General features: G+C 42.8%; 2 protein-coding genes across 2 annotated transcripts in view; both read left to right on the top strand.

The window, feature by feature from the left end:
• adhfe1 (alcohol dehydrogenase iron containing 1) overlaps nt 1–15,938 on the top strand; it is a 26,325-nt gene extending 10,387 nt beyond the window's left edge. Inside the window, exons 5-14 of the mRNA XM_063886632.1 lie at nt 7,798–7,952; nt 8,039–8,235; nt 8,508–8,585; nt 10,211–10,316; nt 10,441–10,593; nt 10,850–10,948; nt 14,523–14,601; nt 14,692–14,788; nt 14,898–15,055; nt 15,291–15,938. Of these exons, the coding sequence (XP_063742702.1) occupies nt 7,798–7,952; nt 8,039–8,235; nt 8,508–8,585; nt 10,211–10,316; nt 10,441–10,593; nt 10,850–10,948; nt 14,523–14,601; nt 14,692–14,788; nt 14,898–15,055; nt 15,291–15,374 (1,206 nt within the window). The 3' untranslated portion in view covers nt 15,375–15,938. The remainder of the gene's footprint in view (nt 1–7,797; nt 7,953–8,038; nt 8,236–8,507; nt 8,586–10,210; nt 10,317–10,440; nt 10,594–10,849; nt 10,949–14,522; nt 14,602–14,691; nt 14,789–14,897; nt 15,056–15,290) is intronic.
• Nucleotides 15,939–16,193: 255 nt separating this feature from the next.
• On the top strand, nt 16,194–25,063 carry si:dkey-97a13.12 (uncharacterized). Its single transcript, XM_063885329.1, has 5 exons — nt 16,194–16,291; nt 17,985–18,022; nt 18,272–18,439; nt 19,858–19,955; nt 24,711–25,063. Exons 1-5 carry the CDS (start codon nt 16,225–16,227, stop codon nt 24,928–24,930), a joined length of 591 nt encoding a protein of 196 aa, XP_063741399.1. The 5' UTR covers nt 16,194–16,224; the 3' UTR covers nt 24,931–25,063.
• Nucleotides 25,064–26,010: the final 947 nt, after the last annotated feature.

The following is a 26,010-nucleotide window of genomic DNA, read 5'->3' as shown; positions in this document are numbered from 1 at the left end:
TATTATATATATTATTAATGATATTAATTATTTTAATGAATATTTTATATTATTATGATATGATATTATATTTGATATGATATAATTATTATATTGATTATATTGATATATATTGATATATATAATTTGAATTATATATGATTATAATATATTTTTTATATTGATTATATTTATTGATTATTATATATTGATGATATTTATTATATATATTATATGATATATTAATTGATATTATTGATATTATAATGATTATTATTTATAATATTATATGATTTATATTATTGATATTATTAATTTAATTATTAATTTATATATATTTATATTATATTATTTATATTATATATATTTATTATGAATTGATTATGAATATATTTATAATATGATTATTGATAATTTATGATTTTATTATATATATTATTATTATATATTTATTGATTATGATATTTATATATATTATTATATATTATATGATATTTTGATTTTATATTTTATATATTATGAATTATATGATATTATATTATATTATTATATTTATATTATGATATTAATATGTATTATTATTATTATTATTATGAATTTTATAATATTATTTATTATGATTATTATGATTATTATATGAATTTATATTATTATATGAATATTATTATATTGATTATATATTATATATTATTTATATGATATATTATATTAATGATTATATTTATATTATTATTATGATATTATTAATGATATTGATTATTATTATTAATAATATGATTATTTATTATATTTATGATATATGATATGATTATTATATATATTATTGATTATTATTTTTGATATATATATTCATTATTATATTTAATGATTTGATTTATGAATATAATGATACTCAATAATGATTTAAAGATATGATTTATGATTTAATGATTTGATATATTATTAAAATAGAAAAAATGATATATTTATTAAAAAATATAAATAAGATCATATAATTAGATAATAATGATATAAGATCTGATGTATTATTATATGATTGATTAATGATATGATATATTATTTATTATATAAAGATATGAATTAAGATTTAATGATAAATGAAAAGATATAATATTTAATTAAATTATCTATGATATATTATTAATGATATGATTATATTGATTTAATCAAAAATTAAATGATTTAATTATACATTAATGATAAAATGATATAAAATATTAATTTAATATTTAATGAAAAGATTAATATTAATTATAAAAATAAATGATATATGATGAATGAAAAATGAAACTCAAAAAAGAATTAAAATAAATGATTTAAATAACTTAATAATTAAAAACGCTTAATATATAATGATCTTAAGAAATAAAAAAAAAAAATAATATGATTAAATGAATATGAAAAAATGAAATTATTACTTATAAAATCAAAAATTCAAATCAAATAACATATTAAATTCAAAGAAATCATATTATAATCATAAACAGAATCATAAAAATTTAAAAATTCATTAAATTAAAATATAAAAATGAAATTCCTTTAAGATAAAAAGATCATCTAAATATTTATTATATTATAATATTAATAAATCAATAATGAAAAGCAAAAACAGAACATAAATCTTAAATCCAGATATAAGAAAAAAGAAAACTATTAAATATATAAATAAAATCAAAAATTAAAACAATAACAGTTAAAGCATCTTGCAAACATAATTCATCAAAACAGATCACATAAGAAGAATAAAATATATTAAAAATCAATAAAATTTAAAAAGACAAAATCAAAAATGAAACAAGCAATAAAAAATTAAACAAGAACATAAAAATAAAAACATAACATCAGGAAAGATTACATTATAAGCAAACGCATCACATACAATTAATCAAACATATACAAATCAATATGAATAATCTACAATCATCAAACCATCTCATCCAAAACCATCAACAATAAAACTGCTAACATCAACAAAACGTAGTAAACCATCACATCCAACATCAAACCATAACATCAAACATCACATCAAACCATCACATCAAACATCTAACCTATCACATCAACACAACATACATCAAACATCACACAAACCATCACATCAATACATCAAACATCAAACCATCACATCAAAACAATCAATCCATCACATCAAACATCAAACCATCACATCAAACATCAACATCAAACATCAACAATCAACATCAAACCATCACATCAGTACATCAAACCATCACATCAAACATCAAACCATCACATCAACACAACCAACACATCAGACAACAAAACATCACATCAGACAGCAATCAAGCACACAGACATCAAACCATCACATCAAACATCAACATCAAACCAATCACATCAAACATCAAACATCACATCAAACATCAAACATCACCCATCACATCAAACATCAACCATCACATCAAACCTTCCACATCAAAACCATCACATCAAACGCATCACATCAACAATCAAAACCATCACATCAAAACATCACCACATCATCAGACATCAAACATCAAACCATCACATCAACATCAACACCCATACAACAAACCAGCACACATCACATCAAACATCAACACCACACTCAAACATCAACATCAAACCGCATCACATCAGACATCAAACCCATCACATCAAACATCAAACCATTCACATCAAACCATCACATCAAACCATCACATCAAACCATCAACATCAAACATCAAACCAATCACATCAACAAATGTCAAACCATCACTCAAACATCAAACATCAAACCATCACATCAAACATCAAACCATCACATCAAACCATCACATCAAACCATCACATCAAACATCAAACCATCACATCAAACCATCACATCAGACATCAAACCATCAAATCAAACATCAAACATCAAACATCAAACATCAAACCATCACATCAAACATCAAACATCAAACCATCACATCAACATCAAACCATCACATCAGACATCAAACCATCACATCAGACATCAAACCATCACATCAAACATCAAACATCAAACCATCACATCAAACAGCAAACATCAAACCATCACATCAAACATCACATCAAACATCAAACCATCACATCAACATCAAACCATCACATCAAACATCAAACATCAACCTCACATCAAACATCAAACCATCACATCAGACATCAAACCATCACATCAGACATCAAACCATCACATCAGACATCAAACCATCACATCAGACATCAAACATCACATCAGACATCAACCATCCCAATCCATACTCAAACCACACATCAAACCTCAAACATCATACATCACATCAAACATCAGAACATCAAACCATCACATCTAACATCAAACATCAAACATCAAACCATCCCACCATCACATCAAACATCAAACCATCACATCTAACTCAAACCAGCACATCAAACCATCACATCAATCAAAACCATCACATCAACCATCACATAAAACATCAAACCATCACAATCAAACATCAAACATCAAAGCATCAAACATCAAACATCAAACCATACACATCAAACAACAAACCATCACATCAAACATCAAACCTCAAACATCAAACCATCACATCAAACATTCACACCATCACTTCCAAACATCAACATCAAACCAGCACATCAAACTTCAAACCCACATCAAACCATCACATCAACCATCACTCAGACCATCAAAACAATTCACATCAAACATCAACCATCACATCAAACATCAATCCATCACATCAAACCAACACATCAAACATCAACATCAAACCATCACATCAGACATCAAACCATCACATCAAACATCAAACCATCACATCAAACCATCAAATCAAACATCAAACATCAAACCATCACATCAAACATCAAACATCAAACCATCACATCAAACATCAAACCATCACATCAAACATCAAACCATCACATCAAACATCAAACATCAAACCATCACATCAAACCATCACACCAACATCAAACCATCACATCAAACATCAAACATCAAACATCAAACCATCACATCAAACATCAAACCATCACACCATCACATCAAACATCAAACATCAAACCATCACATCAGACATCAAACCATCACATCAAACATCAAACCATCACATCAAACCATCACATCAAACCATCACATCAAACCATCACATCAAACATCAAACCATCACATCAGACATCAAACCATCACATCAAACCATCACATCAAACATCAAACCATCACATCAAACATCAAACATCACATCAAACCATCACATCAAACATCAAACCATCACATCAAACATTAAACCATCACATCAAACATCAAACCATCACATCAAACCATCACATCAGACATCAAACCATCACATCAAACATCAACCATCACATCAAACATCAAACCATCACATCAAACCATCACATCAAACCATCACATCAAACATCAAACCATCACATCAAACCATCACATCAGACATCAAACCATCAAATCAAACATCAAACATCAAACCATCACATCAAACATCAAACATCAACCATCACATCAAACATCAAACCATCACATCAAACCATCACATCAAACATCAAACCATCACATCAAACCATCACATCAAAACCATCACATCAAACCATCACATCAAACATCAAACCATCACATCAAACCATCACATCAGACATCAAACCATCAAATCAAACATCAAACATCAAACCATCACATCAAACATCAAACATCAAACCATCACATCAAACATCAAACATCAAACCATCACATCAAACATCAAACATCAAACCATCACATCAACATCAAACATCAAACCATCACATCAAACATCAAACATCAAACCATCACATCAAACATCAAACCATCACATCAGACATCAAACCACACATCAGACATCAAACCATCACATCAGACATCAAACCATCACATCAGACATCAAACCATCACATCAGACATCAAACCATCACATCAAACATCAAACATCAACCATCACATCAAACATCAAACATCAAACCATCACATCAAACATCAAACATCAAACCATCACATCAAACATCAAACCATCACATCAAACCATCACATCAAACCATCACATCAAACATCAAACCATCACATCAAACATCAAACCATCACATCAAACATCAAACCATCACATCAAACATCAAACCATCACATCAGACATCAAACATCAAACCATCACATCAGACATCAAACCATCACATCAGACATCAAACCATCACATCAAACATCAAACCATCACATCAAACATCAAACATCAAACATCAAACCATCACATCAAACATCAAACCATCACATCAGACATCAAACCATCACATCAGACATCAAACCATCACATCAAACATCAAAACCATCACATCAAACATCAACCCATCACATCAAACATCAACATCACACATCAAACCATCACATCAAACATCAAACCATCACATCAAACATCAAACCATCACATCAAACATCAAACATCAAACATCAAACCATCACATCAGACATCAAACATCAAACCATCACATCAGACATCAAACCATCACATCAAACATCAAACCATCACATCAAACCATCACATCAAACCATCACATCAAACCATCACATCAAACATCAAACCATCACATCAGACATCAAACCATCACATCAAACATCAAACCATCACATCAGACATCAAACCATCACATCAAACCATCACATCAAACATCAAACCATCACATCAAACCATCACATCAAACCATCACATCAAACATCAACCATCACATCAAACATCAAACCATCACATCAGACATCAAACCATCACATCAAACCATCACATCAAACATCAAACCATCACATCAAACCATCACATCAAACCATCACATCAAACATCAAACCATCACATCAAACATCAAACATCAAACCATCACATCAGACATCAAACCATCACATCAAACATCAAACCATCACATCAAACCATCACATCAAACATCAAACCAAACCATCACATCAAACATCAAACCATCACATCAGACATCAAACCATCACATCAAACCATCACATCAAACATCAAACCATCACATCAAACCATCACATCAAACATCAAACCATCACATCAAACCATCACATCAGACATCAAACCATCAAATCAAACATCAAACATCAAACCATCACATCAAACATCAAACATCAAACCATCACATCAAACATCAAACATCAAACCATCACATCAAACATCTAACCACACATCAGACATCAACATCACATCAGACATCAAAACATCACATCAAACATCAAACATCAACCATCACATCAAAACATCAAATCAGACATCAAACCATCACATCAAACATCAAACATCAAACCTTCACATCAAACATCAAACATCAAACCATCACATCAAACATCAGACATCAAACCATCACATCAAACAGTCAAACCATCACATCAAACATCAGACCATCACATCAAACATCAAACCATCACATCAAACATCAAACCATCACATCAAACATCAAACCATCACATCAAACATCAAACATCAAACCATCACATCAAACATCAAAATCAAACCATCACACCATCACATCAAACATCAAACCATCACATCAAACATCAAACATCACATCAAACCATCACATCAAACCATCACATCAAACCATCACATCAACATCAAACCATCACATCAAACATCAAACCATCACATCAGACATCAAACATCAAACCATCACATCAAACATCAAACATCAAACCATCACACCATCACATCAAACATCAAACCATCACATCAAACATCAAACCATCACATCAAACCATCACATCAAACCATCACATCAAACATCAAACCATCACATCAAACATCAAACCATCACATCAGACATCAAACATCAAACATCAAACCATCACATCAAACATCAAACCATCACATCAACATCAAACCATCACATCAAACATCAGACATCAAACCATCACATCAAACATCACATCAGACATCAAACCATCACATCAAACATCAAACCATCACATCAAACATCAAACCATCACATCAAACCATCACATCAAACCATCACATCAAACCATCACATCAAACATCAAACCATCACATCAAACCATCACATCAGACATCAAACCATCAAATCAAACATCAAACATCAACATCACATCAACATCAAACATCAAACCATCACATCAAACATCAAACATCAACACAATCACACCAGAACCTCAAACCATCCACATCAAAACATCAAACATCAAACCATCACATCAAACACAAACATCAAACCATCACATCAACACCACACATCCAAACATCAAACCATCACATCAAACCATCACATCAAACATCAAACCATCACATCAAACATCAACATCAAACCATCACCACCCACATCAACCATCAAAAACTCAACATCAAACCATCACATCAAACATCAAACATCAACATCAACCCATCACATCAAACATCAACCACACCAGACATCAAACCATCACATCAAACCACACATCAAACACAAACCATCCTCAAACATCAACATCAACCATCAAAATCAAACATCAAACCATAAAACATCAAACATCACAACATCAAACCATCACATCAAACATCAAACATCAAAACCATCACATCAAAACATCAAACCATCACATCAAACATCAAACATCAAACATCACATCACATCAAACATCAAACCATCACATCAAACATCAAACCATCACATCAAACATCAAACATCAAACATCAAACATCAAACATCAAACATCACATCAGACATCAAACCATCACATCAAACATCAAACATCAAACATCACATCAAGACTGTGTTAGACTGGTTGGGGTCTCTGGATGGTGACGTTCTCCTCCGGTTCTCCTGCAGGACCTGAAGAACCTCGGGGCCCATAATGTGTGTGTGATGACGGACAGGAACTTGTCCCGCCTCCCCCCGGTGAAGGCGGTGCTGGAGTCCCTGTCTGACAGCGGGGTCCGGTTCAGGGTCTACGACAGCGTGAGGGTGGAGCCCACCGACTCCAGGTGAGGAGCGGTCCGAAGACCGCCGATCCTGCCTGGGGGGGGCATTCTGAAGAGGTCCATAATAATCGTGTGTGTGTGTGTGTCAGTTTTAAAGAGGCCATCTCCTTTGCTAAGAGCGACTCCTTCGATGTGTTTGTGGCGGTGGGGGGGGGCTCTGTGATTGACACCTGTAAAGCGGCTAACCTGTACGCCTGTCACCCGGACGCCGACTTCCTGGACTTTGTGAATGCTCCAATCGGAAAGGGGAGGCCGGTGAGCGGAGCGCTGAAGCCCCTCATCGCAGGTCTGATGTCTTTCCTCTGCTTCAGTTTATTTAAAAACACTCGCGGTGACGCTTCATCTCATTTACATAGAATTCATTTTTATACTGAATTCTAATCATTTTATTTCAATTGATATTTTTCTCTTCCAGTCGTTTTTTGGAAATTAAAATATCTTTTTCTAACGATATTATAAATGTAATTTCTGGCCCTAATTCATTCCCACTCACTTATCCTCGACAAAAGTCCATAGATGTTCTTCCTCTTTTTACTGCTCGTGTTTATTTCCCCTCAGTTCCTACGACGGCCGGCACCGGCAGTGAGACGACCGGTGTCGCCATCTTCGACTACGAGCCTCTGAAGGCCAAGACGGGTAAATTATTTATATATATATATATATAAATATACACACAGGTGCATCTCAATACATTAGAATATGGTGGAAAAGTTCATTTATTTCATTACGTCAATAAAAAAGGTTTAACTCGTATATTTTATGGATTCATTACACAGTGAAATATGTCAAGCCCTTATTTGTCTTAATCTTGATAACTACGGATTACAGCTAATGAAAACCCAAAAATCAGTATCTCAGAAAATTTGAATATTACATCAGACCAATAGAAAAACATTGTTAGTACAAAATGTCGGCCTTCTGAAAAGAGTGTATGCACTCAGTACTTGGTTGGGCCTCCTTTTGCATGAATTACTGCATCAATGCGACGTGGCATGGAGGCGATCAGCCTGTGGCACTGCTGAGGTGTTATGGAAGCCCAGGTTGCTTTGATAGCGGCCTTCAGCACGTCTGCATTTTTGGGTCTCGTGTCTCTCCTCTCCCTCTTGACAATACCCCGTAGATTCTCTACAGGGTTCAGGTCAGGCCAGTTTGCTGGCCAATCAAGCACAGTAATTCCAAGGTCATGAAACCAGGTCTTAGTACTTTTGGCAGTGTGGGGAGGTGCCTAGTCCTGCTGGAAATGAAATCAGCATCTCCATAAAGCTTGACAGAAGAAGGAAGCATGAAGTGCTCTGAAACTTCCTGGTAGACGGCTGCGTTGACCTTTGACTTGAGAAAACACAGTGGACCGACACCAGCAGAGGACGCTGCTCCCCAAATCATCACTGTGTGGAAACTTCACACTGGACTTCAAGCAACGTGGATTCTGGGCCTCTCCGCTCTTCCTCCAGACTCTGGGACCTTGATTTCCAAATGAAATGCAAAATGTACTTTCATCTGAAAAGAGGACTTTGGACCACTGAGCAATAGACCTGTCCTTTTTCTCCTTAGCCCAGGTAAGACGCCTCTGACGTAGTCTCTGGTTCAGGAGTGGCTTGACACGAGGACAGTAGTCTTTGTCCTGGATACGTCTGTGCGTGGGGGCTCTTGATGCACTGACTCCAGCCTCAGTCCATTCCATGTGAAGCCCCCCCAAATTGTTGAATGGCCTTTTCTTGACAATCCTCTCAAGGTTGCGGTTATCCCTGGTGCTTGAGCAGCTTTTCTACCACTCAACTTTCCATGACTATGCTCGGATACAGCACTCCGTGAACAGCCAGCTTCTTTAGCGATGACCTTTTGAGGCTTACCCTTCTTCTGGACAACTGTCAATTCAGCAGTCTCCCCCATGATTGTGAAGCCTACTGAACCAGATGGAGAAACCACCTACAGGTTCAGGACACCTTTACAGGAGTTAGTTAGCTGATTAGAGGGACACCATGAGTCTACAGTATTGAACTTTTTCACAATATTCTAATTTTCTGAGATACTGATTTTTGGGTTTTCATTAGCTGTAAGCCGTATTCATCAAGATTAAACCAAATAAAGGCTTGAAAGATTTCACTGTGTGTAATGCATCCATATGATATGAGTTTAATTTTGTTCATTTACTTCATGAAATAAATGAACTTTTCCACCATATTCTAATTTATTTATTACCTTTTATATGTATATATATAACGAGACTGAGACACAGGAAGTGATTGACTGTCTGTCTGCAGGTATCGCCAGCAGAGCTCTCAGACCGACGCTGGGCATCGTGGATCCGCTGCATACCCTCAGCATGCCGGAGAGAGTCGCTGCTAACAGCGGTTTTGACGTGCTTTGGTAACAACACACAACACACACACACACACACACACACACACACACACACACACACACACACACACACGCTCGCTCGCTCGCTCACACTAATAATAACAAAAATATTGTGTGTGTTTTTGCTGAGTCATGCTCTGGAATCCTACACGGCGCTGCCCTACCACCAGAGGAGCCCCTGCCCCCCCGACCCGATCCTCCGCCCGGCCTATCAGGGCAGCAACCCCATCAGCGATGTCTGGTCCCGTCACGCTCTACGTGTCGTTGCCCAGTTCATGAAGCGGTGAGTGAAGAACCGGAGGAACCGACCAGGAGCCCTGAGGAACCCCAGTTCAGTTTAGATAAACAGAGACTTTTCTGTTTCAGTGATCTTTCTAAAACTGATTTACTCTTTAGATGTGGTGCAGACTGGGAGGTCCCAGACTAAAATGAAATACTTTAAGACCAAATCAGTCAGTTGTAGCATTTTCAGTATTATAAAACATTCATTCTGCTGAACTGGGTGTTACTATGTTTGTTGTTTGTTTGTTTGTTTACAGCGCGGTGCGGGACCCCGAGGATCTGGAGGCTCGGTCCAGCATGCACCTGGCCAGCGTGTTCGCCGGCATCGGCTTCGGAAACGCCGGAGTTCATCTGTGGTGAGACATCGATCCTCTGAGACTGAAGAGAGAACAGGAAATCACCACAGATGAAATGTGTTAATGACCCATTTAGTGCCGCTCGGAAGGGCAGCCTGTTGCAGCTGCTCCTCTTCATCACTTTTTTGCTCTTTATTGCGCTTTCTTTTTAACATTATGGACGTCAAGCACATCTTTTTGCACCGTTGTTTCAACTTTTTCTGCTCAATACGGTGTCCGGGGTTTCCTCGTGCAGTGAACGTCTCATTATTTACACTCGTGATCAGCTGTTAGCCTCCCGTTCCCGTAGCATGGCGATGCTAACCGGCGATAGACCCGTTGTTTCCCGCGAGCTGAGAGCAAGGAGGAGACGATACAGACCTGTCCTTCCTTCCGTCATCATGGGGACCGTAAGATCTCTCCCTAACAAGGTGGACGAGCTAGCGCCGTTGACCCGACATCAGGGTTAGGGGGTATCGGGAGAGCAGCATCATGGTGTTTACAGACACGTGGCTAACGGAGCTAACCCCGGACACTAATGCTACACTGGAAGGTTTTCATCGGTTGGGGGCGGACAGGACGAGAGAGAGTGGTGAGAGGAAAGGAGGAGGGCTGGCTGTGTTTGTGAACATGGTGGAACCATAGACTGTATATATAGATGGACAGAGTGGCTCCATTTAGCTGTGTTCTATAGAATTGAAGCAACCGAGGCGACGCCATCTTTGAAAATTTGGAGCCAGTTCGAAGTACGCTTGCGCAGTAGAATCTGAAGCATGCGCAGTGAAGAGGAGGTCGCGATCAGACCCGCCCACTCATCGAGTGAAACACGCCCCTTATCGAGTGAAACACGCCCCCTTCTCCGTCCGTTCCCCACCACACACACAGGCCGAGTCCGACTCTCTGGGGCTAAACTGGCTGAAACTACAGTGCCCAGTTCGGTCTGGGTATTTGGATTTTCTCCGGTAAGTGTAACGTATGTAAAACAAACATACATACATAAAATAAACTGACAATATACTGACAATGATTAGACTAGTTCTATCTTTAAATTAATAATGCATAGTACCGCTGAATGCTGAGGTAAATTAACCTGGTAACGTAACGTAACAGATTGCCAACTAGATCGCTATTCCTGGCACAATGTCAAATAAGAGACATAAATAATAACAATAATAACCATCCTTCTACCTAATGTCACTAAGAATAATGTTATTTGTTAATTTCACCTCATGTATTTCACAGAGCACGTCAAACACCCTCATCGCAAAGCCAGCTGTGACAGCTGTCATTAAATATTCAGCCTAGAATATTTAAACGTTAACGTTAACTTTGTTCTCATTAGAAATCTCGATGTTTCGAGCGTCTTCAACATACAAATCTATCTGTTTTTCGTTGGTATATGACCATAATCCTTTCAAGGATGTCCGAAAATCTATAGATTACTGTCAAATTAAGTTAACTTTCTAACGTTAGCGGCTAAGCTATCGCTACCGTCATTTTAATGAGTTCGCTAGCTAATATTAAGTTAATATTCACTTACCGAAAAAACTGCACAGAGCTCCCCTGAGATGGCCTGTTAGTACAATCAACAGCACAACACGACATGACTGTCAATATATAAATGTAAAGTAATAACAGCAAATAAAACCAATATGAGTTGCCTGACAAAAGAACACCACTACAGCCGAGCCTACAGCTACTCTGAATGAAATGAAATGTTGAAGGAGGTTGCAAGCGGCTGCACTGTCAATCAAAGTGTAACCACGCCCCTTTTATATTTATTAAAATAACATTAAAGAAAATAATTTCTCGGGAAAAAGAAAAATGGTGTGATGTGAAGCACCTTGAAAGCTATTTTTTCGAATAAAAAGTTGTGGATGCAAAATTTGTTTTAGGTGAGAAAAGTGACATAGAAAGTTGGTTACTTGCCCATTGAAAATACATGGGAATGGGCGGAGCTACGCATTGTACTGCAGCCAGCCACCAGGGGGCTCTGGACTAGCGCTTGCTTCACTTTTAACGGACGAACCTCTGTCCATCAATATATACAGTCTATGGGTGTAACCCTGGGCACTGCTACAGAAAGGATCTGCAACAGGGACATTGAGCTGCTAGCAGTTAGCATGCGGCAAGACTATTTGCCCCGGGAATTCTCGCATGTTATCGCGATAGCAGCGTATATTCCCCCCTCTGCTAATTCTGAAGAGGCATGAGACGTCATCAGCTCTACTGTTAGCAGACTGCTAACACAGCACCTACCTGCCCTCATCCTGATCTCTGGGGACTCCAATCATGCCTCTCTCTCAAAAACTCTGCCCACATTCAAACAGTATGTCACCTGCACCACCAGAGACACTACAACACTGGACTTACTGTACGCCAACACCAAGGAGGCCTACAGCTCATCACCCCTTCCTCCCCGGGGCAGATCTGACCACAACCTGGTCCACCTCCTGCCTGTGTATCAACCTCTGGTGTACAGACAGCCGGTGCCCACACGCAGCGTGAAGAGGGGGTCTGAGGCGTCTGAAGAGGCCCTTAGAGACTGTTTCAACACTACTGCGTGGGATGTGTTCACTGACTCTCACGGGAGAACATCAGCAGCCTGACTGACTGCATAATGGACTACATCAAGGAAAACGTGGTACCCACCAGGACTGTACGGTTTCCAAACAACACACCCTGGATTACCCCTGAGATAAAGGCTCTCCTGAAGGACAAAAAGAGGGCCTTGGATCAGGCAGCAGAGAGGAGCTGAAGGTGGTACAGAGGGAACTGAGGTGGAAGATCAGGGAGGGGAATCAGCTAGAGGAAGAGGATGGAGGAACAGCTACAGCAGAGGAACCATCTCTGGCTACACAGGGCCAGACCCTCAGGTCCAGGTGGGCCATCAGTGGGCAAACAACCTGAACATTTTCTTCCATAGGTTTGATCAGTCAGGCGCCCCTCCCCCGACACATTCTCCCCTGCTGCACCCCCCATTGTCCCCACTGCCTGGAAAATGTCCCTGTCACCTCTCCCACCTACACCCAGCCCCCGACCATCGAGCCGATGACGGCACCTTGTCCCTCACAACCAACCAGGTGAGGAGGGAGCTGCAGAGGTGTAAGGCGCGGAAGGCAGCGGGTCCAGATGGCATCAGCTCGAGGCTCCTGAAATCTTGCTTGGACCAGCTGTGTGGGATTGTGGATTTTCTGTTCAACCTGAGCCTGAAGCAAGGGAGGGTTCCACTACTGTGAAGACGTCCTGTGTGGTACCTGTGCCAAAGAACCCCCATCCCAAGGACTTCAACAGCTACCGGCAGGGGCGCTGACATCGCAGTTGATGAAGACCCTGGAGAGGCTGGTCCTTAGACACCTTCGGCCCCTTGTGAGACCAGCGATAGACCCGCTGCAGTTCGCCTATAAATATTTCTTTTATCTTTTGTAACATTAAGCTCTGTGGCTCTGTGGAATAAAGGGATTCTGATTCTGAAAAGCTTCTGAATATTTCTCTTGGTGATCGGGGAGTAAAACACCTGTGGAGAACACCTGTCCTGCTGAGTGTTAATGAAAACACCTTCACTGACAAGGTCTGATCCGTTTTCTGTCTGCAGTCACGGGATGTCGTATCCGATCGCCGGGAACGTGAAGACTCACTCAGCGAAGGGCTACAGCGTGGAGCACGCTCTGGTGGTGAGAGGAGGAACTGCACTGATCATCAGGAGGGCTGACATTCATAGATGCTAGAGCTCAGTGTATGTGTGTGTTTGTGTGTGTTCTCAGCCTCACGGTCTCTCAGTGGTTCTCACCGCTCCGGCTGTCTTCAACTTCACGGCACCGATGTGTCCAGAGCGCCACCTGGAGGCAGCAGAGATCCTCGGTACTGTTCACCTGTGTGTTGACAGACTGTGTGTGATGCGTTCAGGTGCAGTGAGAGACTGTGTGTGATGCGTTCAGGTGCAGTGACAGACTCTGTGTGATGCGTTCAGGTGCAGATATCCGGCAGGTGAAGAGGGAGGACGCCGGCCCACTGCTGGCCGACACGCTGCGCAGCTTCCTGTTTGACCTTCAGGTGGAGGACGGGCTCTCGGCCGTCGGCTACAGTAAAAACGACGTCCCCGACCTGGTGAGGGGGACCGTCCCTCAGGTGAATTCACTGATCCCCACAAGAATCAGAGATTAGTATATCACACCAGGATCTGTTTACCTGTCTTCTCAATCATTATGGGTTTTTCAAATTAAGGGCTTCGGTTTTTCAAAATAAATGTCAAAAGAAGGATCTATTCAGACACACTAATTTACCTTAAGGGTTAATTGTTTAATTTTAGGGGTTGGATATTTTAGGAGGAACGTCATGAAGATGTTCTCTGCATTTATTTCAGGAGCGAGTGACGAAGCTGTCTCCCCGGGAACACAGCGAAGAGGATCTGAGCGAGCTGTTCCTTGCGTCCATGAAGCTTTACTGAGCACTTCCTGTTCCTTGGAGTGAAAGAAGATTAAAATCTGATGTTATAAAATCATTGAACTGGTCTGTGCTGCAGCTCATCCAGCGGCCACTGGATGGCGCTGTTTCTCTACCTTATTTTATTACACTAGAATTTATATTTACACTAATCTGAAATAAAAACCCTATATACACACACTCGATGTGCATGCTTACTCAGTGAAAAGTGTGTGTGTGTGGTTAGCTCTCTCTCTGCTCTCAGGGTTGATCCAGTTAAACACATCAGATCAGGTTTATATAACAACTGTTCTTAGATCAGAATAAACCGGATTAAAACCAGAGACTCTTCTAGGAATCTCACACACACACACACACACACACACACACACACACACACCCTGGGTTTACTTGTTACTGTCTGTATTGAAACAAGACACGCAACAGAAGTTTCTCAAAGGACAAAAAGCGGATTAACGTCTGTAATTAAAACCTTTTGCTTCACAAATCATTTTATTTTCTCTCCTTTAGTTTTAGTTTTTAAAGGATTATTAAATAATGATCTCAAAAATAAAAAACTTTTCCTGTTTTCTGAATAAATGTGATTTCTGTATCGGGCACTTATGTTCATACCTTGATGTTTGAAGAATGTCGACTGGTTTCATTCCCCGTCACGTGACTGCAGGTAAACAGGCTTTCAAACCTCTACCGTTATTAAGTTATTATATATCACTCATTTTAACGTTTCCACATTCACTAAACCCTGTCAGCCAATAGAACGAGATGTCCTGTGTGTGTGTGTGTGTGTATGTAGGATTACTGACGGCAGGTATTTAAACCCAGACCGAGTGTCTGTGTGTGTGTGTGTGAGCAGCATGCAGCAGATCTACAGGCAGAGCGACCAACAGTTTGAAGTTTATACCACCGTGTTCTCCCCGCAAGGTGGGTATACACACACACACGCTTGTTATTTTTAAAGTGTGTATCAGTGGCCCCCGGTAGACCCCTCACATATAACACCCCCTGTTGTGTTAATATCTGTGCATTACATATCTGGCTGCTATACTTTTATTTCTGTGTATTTTGTAAACTGTGTGCTTCTTGTATATCTTGTTTTAGTATCTTGGTGAAACATTAAGCTGTCTTAGGCTCTTTCTGCTGTGACAGTGTAAGTTCCCCTCTGTGGGACGAAGGGATTCTGACTGAATACAGTAACAGGGTGATGATGCATTCAGGGACCCTTCGTGAGGAAACTGAAGGAAGTTATTTACATCAGAAATGATCCTTCAGTTTATCAGCATGAATCGTTCTGTGTTTACAGGAAGAATTATCCCTCTGCAGATTCACAGACTCTGAATTACACATATTGTTCAAATAGAAAAAGATAAACGTTTAAAGGTTCATTAAAAAAAGAGGAAATGATGTAATATTGACCGGAGATAATCAGTTTACAAATCATCCAAACCGCTAACACACATTTATAGTGATTTCTTCATTTGTGATAACGAGAGATTACCAAATTAATATCAAATGACATATCCATAAACTAGGGTGACCAGACGTCCTCTTTTGCCCGGACATGTCCTCTTTTTATGTCCTGTCCGGGGGGGTTTTATAAATTCATGAAAACGTCCGGTTTTCACAGTTTTTCATGGGACCATTAAGCGTGTACTTAAATTGAATGGCGCTTTGCACAGAAGTCTACTGTACTTAGACTTCCCCCCCAACAATCGCAAGTGTCCTCTTTTTCGCCACCTCAAATCTGGTCACCCTACATAAACATGTCTCTCAGCTAACACGCACTGATTCCTCCAGAGGAGCTACGAGAGCTAGCTGCTGTTAGCCAGTGTCCTGCTAGCTAGCTAACAGCTATCAGCTCATAGGGAATGGGAATGCTGGCGAGGGAGTAAGTGATGAAACAGGGATCGTTTATTCATACCGACGGCATTAATTAACATTTGATTAAATAGAGCTTCTCTTTGACAGAGCCGTTATATGTAGGCTATTATCTTTGGATGCAAACGGAGATGCTATCCTCCAAAGAAGGCCACCACGCTAACAGAGGGTTGGTTGAGTTACCAGGTGGAGGAAATGTACATCCTGCATTGGGAGCAGTGGGCTGCCATATGTACGGGCCCGGGGAGCAGTGTGGGGAACGGTGCCTTCAGGTACACCTCTGTAGCAGTTTTTCGGGGACTTGAACCGGTGACCCTCCGGTTCTCAAGCCCAGTCCCTACGGACTACACCACCACTGCCCTATTAGAGGGTATACAGTTTATAATAAATAGCAAAACAGACTTCATTTTCTATACAAGAGCAAATATTGAATATGTCATTCTATATTTCAGTTTAATAAGTATTAATTGAAGAGTCCGAGTTAATGAAGGTTGCATTCATCAGCACGTTCAGCCTTTATAGCCGCCTCACCCGAGGATTCCCAACCCCTGCAGAGAGACCCGGGTCCTGAAGTGGAGGCAACGTGTGATTGGTCCACGATAAATCACTTTAATGAGACTCTGATTCTAAATGCAGATATATTCTACATTATATAGCTTTTACTTTGATGCAGGATGGTCACATTTAAGACTTTTTGTGTGTGTGTGTGTGTGTGTGTGTGTGTGTGTGTGTGTGTCAGTGTGCAGAGCGAGGAGCAGACATGTGGAGCCAGAGAAGGTAAAGTCAACATTTCATCTTCATTACACAGTCCATCTGACTTATTCTGTAAACAAAATCCCTATACACCACTAATCCAGGAACGATGCCTTTTAGGTGTGTGTGTGTGTGTGTGTTGCGTCACTGTGTATTTGCAGCCCGTTGATCTGAGCAGCTATTCTCAGCAGATTAAAGTTGACATGCTGCTCCTTCAGTTAACCAATTAGCAGCAGAGATGATGTCAGCGAGGCTCTGCTCTGTGATTGGCAGGTGATGGTGGCGGTGGCGCAGCACCGTGCCGGCCTGCAGAGGGAGCTGGACCTGAGCCGGGGGGACCGGGTCCTGGTTCTGTACAGGGAGGACGAGGCCTGGTGGTTCGGACGGCGCTCTGATGGACAGGAGGGCTACTTCCCCCCAACCTGCGTGCAGCCGCTGCAGGTAAGACATGGAGGCTCCTCCCTTTGGAGCCTCTAGTGGCCGGGAGAGGGGCTGCAGCTGGACCGCCGCTAGACCCCAGAATGAATCTGGATTTTAATCTTTCAAAAGCGTGGCCCCGGTAGCGTGGCTCCGGCAGCGTGGCTTGGCTCCGTGGCTTGGCGGCTTGGCTCCGGCGGCTTGGCTCCGGCAGCGTGGCTCCGGCAGCGTGGCTTGGCGGCTTGGCTCCGGCAGCGTGGCTCCGGCAGCGTGGCTTGGCTCCGTGGCTCCGGCAGCGTGGCGTGGCTCCGTAGCTCCGGTAGCGTGGCTACGGCAGCGTGGCTACGGCAGCGTGGCGTGGCTCCGTTGTTCCGGCAGCGTGTTGTGGCTCCGATGCTCCGGCTCCGTGGCTCCGGCAGCGTGGCGTGGCTCCGTTGCTCCAGCAGCGTGGCGTGGCTCCGGCAGCGTGGCGTGGCTCCGTTGCTCCGGTAGCGTGGCTACGACAATGTGGCTCCGGCAGGGTGGCGTGGCTCCGTTGTTCCGGCAGTGTGGCTCCGATGCTCCGGCTCCGTGGCTCCGGCAGCGTGGCTCCGTTGCTCCGTGGTTCCGGCAGCGTGGCGTGGCTCCGTTGCTCCGGCTCCGTGGCTCCGGCAGCGTGGCGTGGCTCCGGCAGCGTGGCGTGGCTCCGTTGCTCCGGCAGCGTGGCGTGGCTCCGTTGCTCCGGCAGCGTGGCTCCGGTAGCGTGGCGTGGCTCCGTGGTCCCGGCAGCGTGGCGTGGCTCCGGCAGTGTGGCTCCGTTGCTCCGGCAGCGTGGCTCCGGTAGCGTGGCGTGGCGTGGCTCCGTTGCTCCGGCAGCGTGGCTCCGGTGGCGTGGCTCCGGCAGCATGGCGTGGCTCCGTGGCTCCGTGGTTCCAGCAGCGTGGCGTGGCTCTGTTGCTCCGGCAGCGTGGCTCCGGTGGCGTGGCTCCGTGGTTCCGGTAGCGTGGCGTGGTTCCGGCAGCGTGGCTCCTTGGCTTTGGCGGCTCGGCTCCGGCAGCGTGGCGTGGCTCCGTTGCTCCGGCAGCGTGGCTCCGGTAGCGTGGCGTGGCTCCGTTGCTCCGGCAGCGTGGCTCCGGTAGCGTGGCTCCGGTGGGCGTGGCTCCGTTGCTCCAGCAGCGTGGCTCCGGTGGCGTGGCTCCGTGGCTCCGGCGGCGTGGCTCCGTGGCTCCGTGGTTCCGGCAGCGTGGCGTGGCTCTGTTGCTCCGGCAGCGTGGCTCCGGTGGCGTGGCTCCGTGGTTCCGGCGGCGTGGCTCCGGCAGCGTGGCGTGGTTCCGGCAGCGTGGCTCCTTGGCTTTGGCGGCGTGGCTCCGGCTCCGTGGCTCCTGTATGGTTCTGTTTACTACCTGCACACAGAATACTGACAGGAAGTGTGCTGTAGCAGGTGTTGTCACTCTGTTTTGCAGGTGTGCGGGGCTTCCTGCAGAGCCACGCCCCCTCTGCTCAGGAGGGGGTCTGTGCCAGCAGTCAGGACGACCCCCAGCGCCCCCTGTGGCTGCACCAGGTAACTACAGCACACTCAGCATGGGACGAAGGGTTTCACTTTAGACAGAAGGAAAACATCAACAACTAGAAGATAATCTATTGATAGGATAACATCCCGTTTAGAAACATAACTGCAGGGAATCACAAGAACATTATTAATGCTTCATCTGACAGCTTCAGGGGAGGTCCTGCTGTGACTTATTTATTATAGATATTAGATATATTATAGACATTAGATATATAGATATTATAGATATGATAGATATTAGAGCAGTAAAGGTGCAGTGAGGGTGGAGCTTCTCTGCTGAACACCTGATGTACATAGATCTGCAGGCTAGCGTCCGGCCATCTTGCCACAGTCAGCGCCTCACCCATAACGTTGTGTTGGTCGTACATGTACTTTTTAAATAACCAGAACTTGCTCAATTTTCAACCGATTTTCAAACAGTTTGGTTTGTTATAAACGTCAAAGATGTAGTTATGACACTGCCTACTTATGAATAATTGAGGCCTTGAGACGAAGAACCATACAAGTCCATATTTACAAATAGTTTTACACATAGGGTTAGGGTATGGGTATGAAATGGTAGTAATCCAGTCTGAAACACAAATGGTTTAAACATATGTATTTAATTAGATATTATAAAGGCACTTTTCAAAGATTTTTGAAGATTTACTAAAATCTGAATGTTTGAACAGAGGTGCTACAGAGGCATTTGATGGATCGCTTTAAAAAAAAACATCTTTATTAAAAATGGAACTCTGGCTGTGTTTGTGCACTGATGCCAGCATAGATTTGCAGAGAACTATATACAATATGCACTTGGGAAGGGGTGGGGTGGTGACGGGGGTTGTGAGGCCGCTGAAACCCAGTGTGCATCCTCACGGGAAGACCCACCAGAGACCCACATTGGGCTAATGCCCTTTGAAAAGGACTGTTTTATTGAGCGTTTGTCGCATGTTGTTGCTCTGTAAGCTAACTGTAGTCATTTTAGCGATGTGGTGTAGCCTTAGCTTAAAAAACAGGGACACACCTAATGTCAACAGCGTATGGTGGTGGCTGCGTATGCCATACTGCGTGTCGCCGATGTGCTCCCCGAGCGCAAACACATCCTCTGACCCCATCTTCTTCCGTACAATGTACATGATCTCTAGCAGTTTGATGGGCTGTGATCGTCTGGAACTTGCTGAGGCCTGGCGAATGACCCACTCTGCTGCCCTGACGACCCTCACTGTTCCCTCTGATGGAATCACCAGGCCTCCAGTGTTTTTCAGAGACAGCAGGTGGTCACTCTGGTCCTTGATGGCAGATGCAGCGTCTGTCACCAGGCTGGCCCAGCAGACATCACAGGACAGCTTCTTCAGAGCCTGTCGCACAACAAATCCTGAAATTGGAGTTAGTATAATAATATCATAACTTGTAATAATAATTAATAAGCGTGGGGAAAGGACGGAGGACATACCTACAGCTGACAGGCTTGTAGAGGTGTCGATGACCGCTGTTAGGGACTCTGTCTCATCCTGTGCTGTCACATTGCCTCTGCATGGTTTCACAACTCCACACCGGGCCATCAGCTTTCTGACTGGCATTAGGGTTGTTATTCCAGCCACCTTAAAAAAACACAAGATATACCGAGTATTATTAACAATCCAGAATGTATCAGTGGTGATGAATTCTGCTGACAGTCAAACACACAGACATTTCTCTAAATACTCAAAGTAGTTTGTGACACTTCCAGGTAACATAACAAAAACATTGTCATGGGTTACTGGATGTGGGAAATGGGTCTTCAAGGGCTCACAGGGGTCTGCTTTTAGATCGCACCCAAGTTGGGTACACATACTGACATTTGATGCATGACCATCCATTGTCATGCACACCACCCTTATCTGAGGATGATGCAGCTCTTCTAATGCATGTTCTACTAACACTATCTGTGATTCTGGGGTGAGGGACTTGGTCAAATAATATGCAATTGGAGCTTTCCAATAACCTTGAAGCCCAACTGCCATAAACACAAGAGCTTCAGAAGCTATGTCAGTGTCATTCAATCGATCCCCCATGTCCACATATCCAAACATTGTGTGTGTCTGAGGTTCATGTTGGATGTGTTTTTTGATGGACATGGCATCCAGCATCAGAGTGACACATCTGTATTTGTCCCCATCTTCCTGACGCCATCTTTCCAGTATGTCCAACATCATTTCATTGAGACCAGATCCGGCATCTCAGCCACCTTATATAATTAAAAGTAGACATTTAACCACGCTGCCATTTAAGCCACTAACCCAAGCATCCCCATGGTGGACACTGGACATACTAAAGATATCTGTAATATGACTATGAAAACACCGATTTGACTTGGAACAAGTTTCGCCCGATCATTCCCCAGCTCGCCCGTTAAAAACCTATTTGACGCCTTTAATGGTCATTGGCAGCCTGTGATTGCACCATTCATTCAGTGTCAAATTAGACATCATGAAGAATACCTTTGCAATGAACTGGGATGTGGCAGGTGAATATGCAGAGTATCTCTCAGGTAGTGATATGCCTTTGGACCATGCAGATGGAGCGTAAGGGCAAAATCTCTCTGGGCCAGGGTGTACTCTACGCCCTGCCTCGACAGGAGATGGACCGGAGGATCTGAAATTCAATTAGGGATTCAGTAGGTCTCCTTTTAATTGTAACTAGGAAGGCAACAAAGAACATAAAATACACAAAACATTCCATGTAATATTTAGATTTGACCTGAGTAGCATTCAAGCCTGTCCTTCAGCTCTTCGTTGATGAGATTTTTCTCCTTCAGTTCCTCCAGAAGAGCCTGCATGTTGCTCTTGGCCCTCTTTTCTCTCCTGAAGGCATTACTCTTCTCCCGCTGCAGTTTCCTCACTCTCGCTGAGGCTTCTTCAAGTTTGGCCTTTATAGCCGTAGGGGAAGCAGGCAATGCATATAAGTGGTCAGTGGCCTGCCGCATGCGCTGCCACTTGCGCCTCAATCTCCTCCTCAGTCCCCTCTCTTCAGTGGCTCCCTGTTGTTTTGGCTAAATATACAAATATATAAATAATAGTAATACAGAAATTAATAACTTCTTCAACAATTCAATCTTCACTTTTCAATTCTGTGAGCCTGAATATGTTTTAAGGTTCTCCAATTCTCCAACAGAAAACACAACAGCATACTTTTAAGATATTGTATAGGCTTCTCCACTTCTAAGGCAAAAATACGTTTTGTGGCTCTGGACAAAAATGTAAAGGTTGCCTACCCCTGGGTGTAGTTTCAATGTCCACGCATGTTTAATCATTCCACTTTATGAGTGACAGAGAGTGAGAATAACCTCAAATAATATTGGGCTCTTAAGACTACTAACCCCTTCATAGACCTTTGTGGGTACCACCAAGGTAAAGGATTCAATATAAACATCCGATGCTCTCATTAGTTTATGACATTCGACAAATACTCACAACATCAGGCATCCAGTCCGTTGGCAGGTTGTCCTCCGCTCTTCTAGAAGTGGTTGTGCTTCTTGTTGCTTCCGACTAAAATAAACATAAGTAAAACGTTTTTGAGTTTCTAGAATGTGCTGCAAGAAACAACACATTATATAACTTGCAGAAACACAAAACTAAAGTGTGACAGTGTATCACATATTTATACTGATATATCAATCTTACACACCTTAAATTATTGTTGGTCAATGATACACATACCCTTTGAAGATGAGCTGGAAAGTTGAAAATGGTTGGCACAACACCATCTTTAAGGCGGACAGTCTGCCCCGTCCTGTCAAAGTCCTCACTCCTGAAGTGCTCACTGCACAGCAGTGCCCTGTCAGACGCAGCAAAACCGTCCCTTCTTAGGGAACTTCCACCTCCCTCCGCCTCCACAGTGAGAGATGTACCCAGATATATAAATGATTGTCAACATTTTCAACTAAGGGTAAGGACACAAATACCTAAATGATCATATTTTTGGGGGGTGTGTGTGTGTGTGTGTGTGTGTGCTTAAGAATAAGATAACCACACTAAAACATTAAAAAGGTGTCCACACATTCAGTGATTAACAAACATATTCTAAAAAGCCTTGTGTCAACAACAATCTAGCAATACTATTATGTGATAGCCCCGCTGTTCCTGTGTAACTAACGACTATCCTAAAAACAAATCATGATATTGTAATGTCTACAGGTGAAAGGTGATCCCACGGGTTCTCGTTTCGAGACAACGGCGATTAGCGCATCCGTAGGCTGCACAAAAGTCTGGCATCTTCACTTCAATAAGGTCAGCAATTTCCTGTAGAAATCATAACGTAAGAGGTTTTTAACAAACCAACCCGATTGGAAATCCTGTGCAACTTCAGTTCAAACATGTGCAACTTCAGTTATATTGAAAAGAAAGACCAATTCTGCCTCTCCCATCGATGTAAAATGACTGGGTAGCTAGTAGCCTAGCCGTGCTACACAACTGAGCTGCACGATTAAGTCGTTTTTTTTTAAGAGAAAAGCTGTGATTTCAACATGTTCAAGCATCCAGAATTATAACCACGTTAATAACGTTTGTAAGAAACCAAACTGTTTGTAAATCCGTCAACATTTCAGCGAGAAAAGAGTATTAGCGTTTGTGCGGATCACTGACCTTCCCTCAGGTTCCACAGATCCCGCCAGAAAGCCTCCCTGTGGAAAGATGGCCGCCCTGACGTTCTACACTCCGCCGTAACACATCAGGCCTTTATGTATCTATGCTGATATGTGTCATTGTGTGTTTGCCCCCCCCCCAGCGGCCACAGCACCCCGAGGCAGCTGAGGAAGAGCAGCCTCCTCCTGAAGCTGGAGGGGCCACCGGAGCCTGAGGGGGGGGCAGGGTCTGCTCACTCCTCCCCCAGCCTCCTGCACAGAGTCCTAGCCAAGTCCAGGAGGATGAGCTGCCCCCACCTCCCCCACCTGCCCCTTCGCCCCCCCGACCACGGCTCCATAAACACTGCCTTCCAGCCGGACTGACCCCCCACCTGGGACTTTAGGTTCCACTGATCTCATGTTTTCATTAGCTTCAGACCTCAGGGATCACATTGGAGACACCTTCGGGGGGGGGGGGACGTTTTATCAAATGGTTAACAGCTAAGCAGTCAGTGTGTAGTGCTTTTATTGTGAAAGGTAAAATGAAGTACGAATAAAGTTTTATAACCCTCATCAAAGTCCTGGGCTTCTCTACATTCCTGTCCCCCCCCCCCCTAGTGTGGAAAGGCCAGCCAAGGTCCCACAGGAGTCAGGCAGTCCAGGTCCCTGCAGCCTCTCCTCCTGATGATGTTGAGACCGCTGCAGGTCTCCTGTCATCAGCAGCTCCTGGGATAGCGGACCCCCGAGCCTCTCAGGGAAAAGCCCCCTGGGGGAAGTCCTGAAGGGTTTGAGATAGCGGGACCTCCCTGTTTGCTGAGGGGAAGTCTATGGGGCCGGCAGAAATCCTCAGCAACTTGAGGAAACCTGAGCAGCATTTCCAGCAGCAGAAAGCAGTCTCCTACAGAGACAGAGTCCAGCTCTATGATCCTGAAGGTCACCCAGCTCTCCGCTCCCAGCTGTGTGCGTCTCTCTTTAGTGTCCCCTGGTCTCCATCTGTGTGCGTCTCTCTTTAGTGTCCCCTGGTCTCCAGCTGTGTGCGTCTCTCTTTAGTGTCCCCTGGTCTCCATCTGTGTGCGTCTCTCTTTAGTGTCCCCTGGTCTCCAGCTGTGTGCGTCTCTCTTTAGTGTCCCCTGGTCTCCATCTGTGTGCGTCTCTCTTTACTGTCCCCTGGTCTCCAGCTGTGTGCGTCTCTCTTTAGTTTCCCCTGGTCTCCATCTGTGTGCGTCTCTCTTTAGTGTCCCCTGGTCTCCATCTGTGTGCGTCTCTCTTTAGTGTCCCCTGGTCTCCAGCTGTGTGCGTCTCTCTTTAGTGTCCCCTGGTCTCCAGCTGTGTGCGTCTCTCTTTAGTGTCCCCTGGTCTCCATCTGTGTGCGTCTCTCTTTAGTGTCCCCTGGTCTCCATCTGTGTGCGTCTCTCTTTAGTGTCCCCTGGTCTCCATCTGTGTGCGTCTCTCTTTAGTGTCCCC

This window comes from Eleginops maclovinus, chromosome 6 (assembly GCF_036324505.1).
Source record: "Eleginops maclovinus isolate JMC-PN-2008 ecotype Puerto Natales chromosome 6, JC_Emac_rtc_rv5, whole genome shotgun sequence".
NCBI lineage: Eukaryota > Metazoa > Chordata > Actinopteri > Perciformes > Eleginopidae > Eleginops > Eleginops maclovinus.
Note: the sequence above shows the minus strand (reverse complement) of the source record. Positions and strands in the feature narration are given on the sequence as shown.

Bases quoted from the DNA above. Each gene is read 5' to 3' on its own strand.
- si:dkey-97a13.12 (XM_063885329.1), top strand. From the start codon at position 16,225: ATGCAGCAGATCTACAGGCAGAGCGACCAACAGTTTGAAGTTTATACC. The intron at 16,292-17,984 runs GTGGGTATACAC...TGTGTGTGTCAG, and splicing joins CACCGTGTTCTCCCCGCAAG to TGTGCAGAGCGAGGAGCAGA. The intron at 18,023-18,271 runs GTAAAGTCAACA...TGTGATTGGCAG, and splicing joins GACATGTGGAGCCAGAGAAG to GTGATGGTGGCGGTGGCGCA.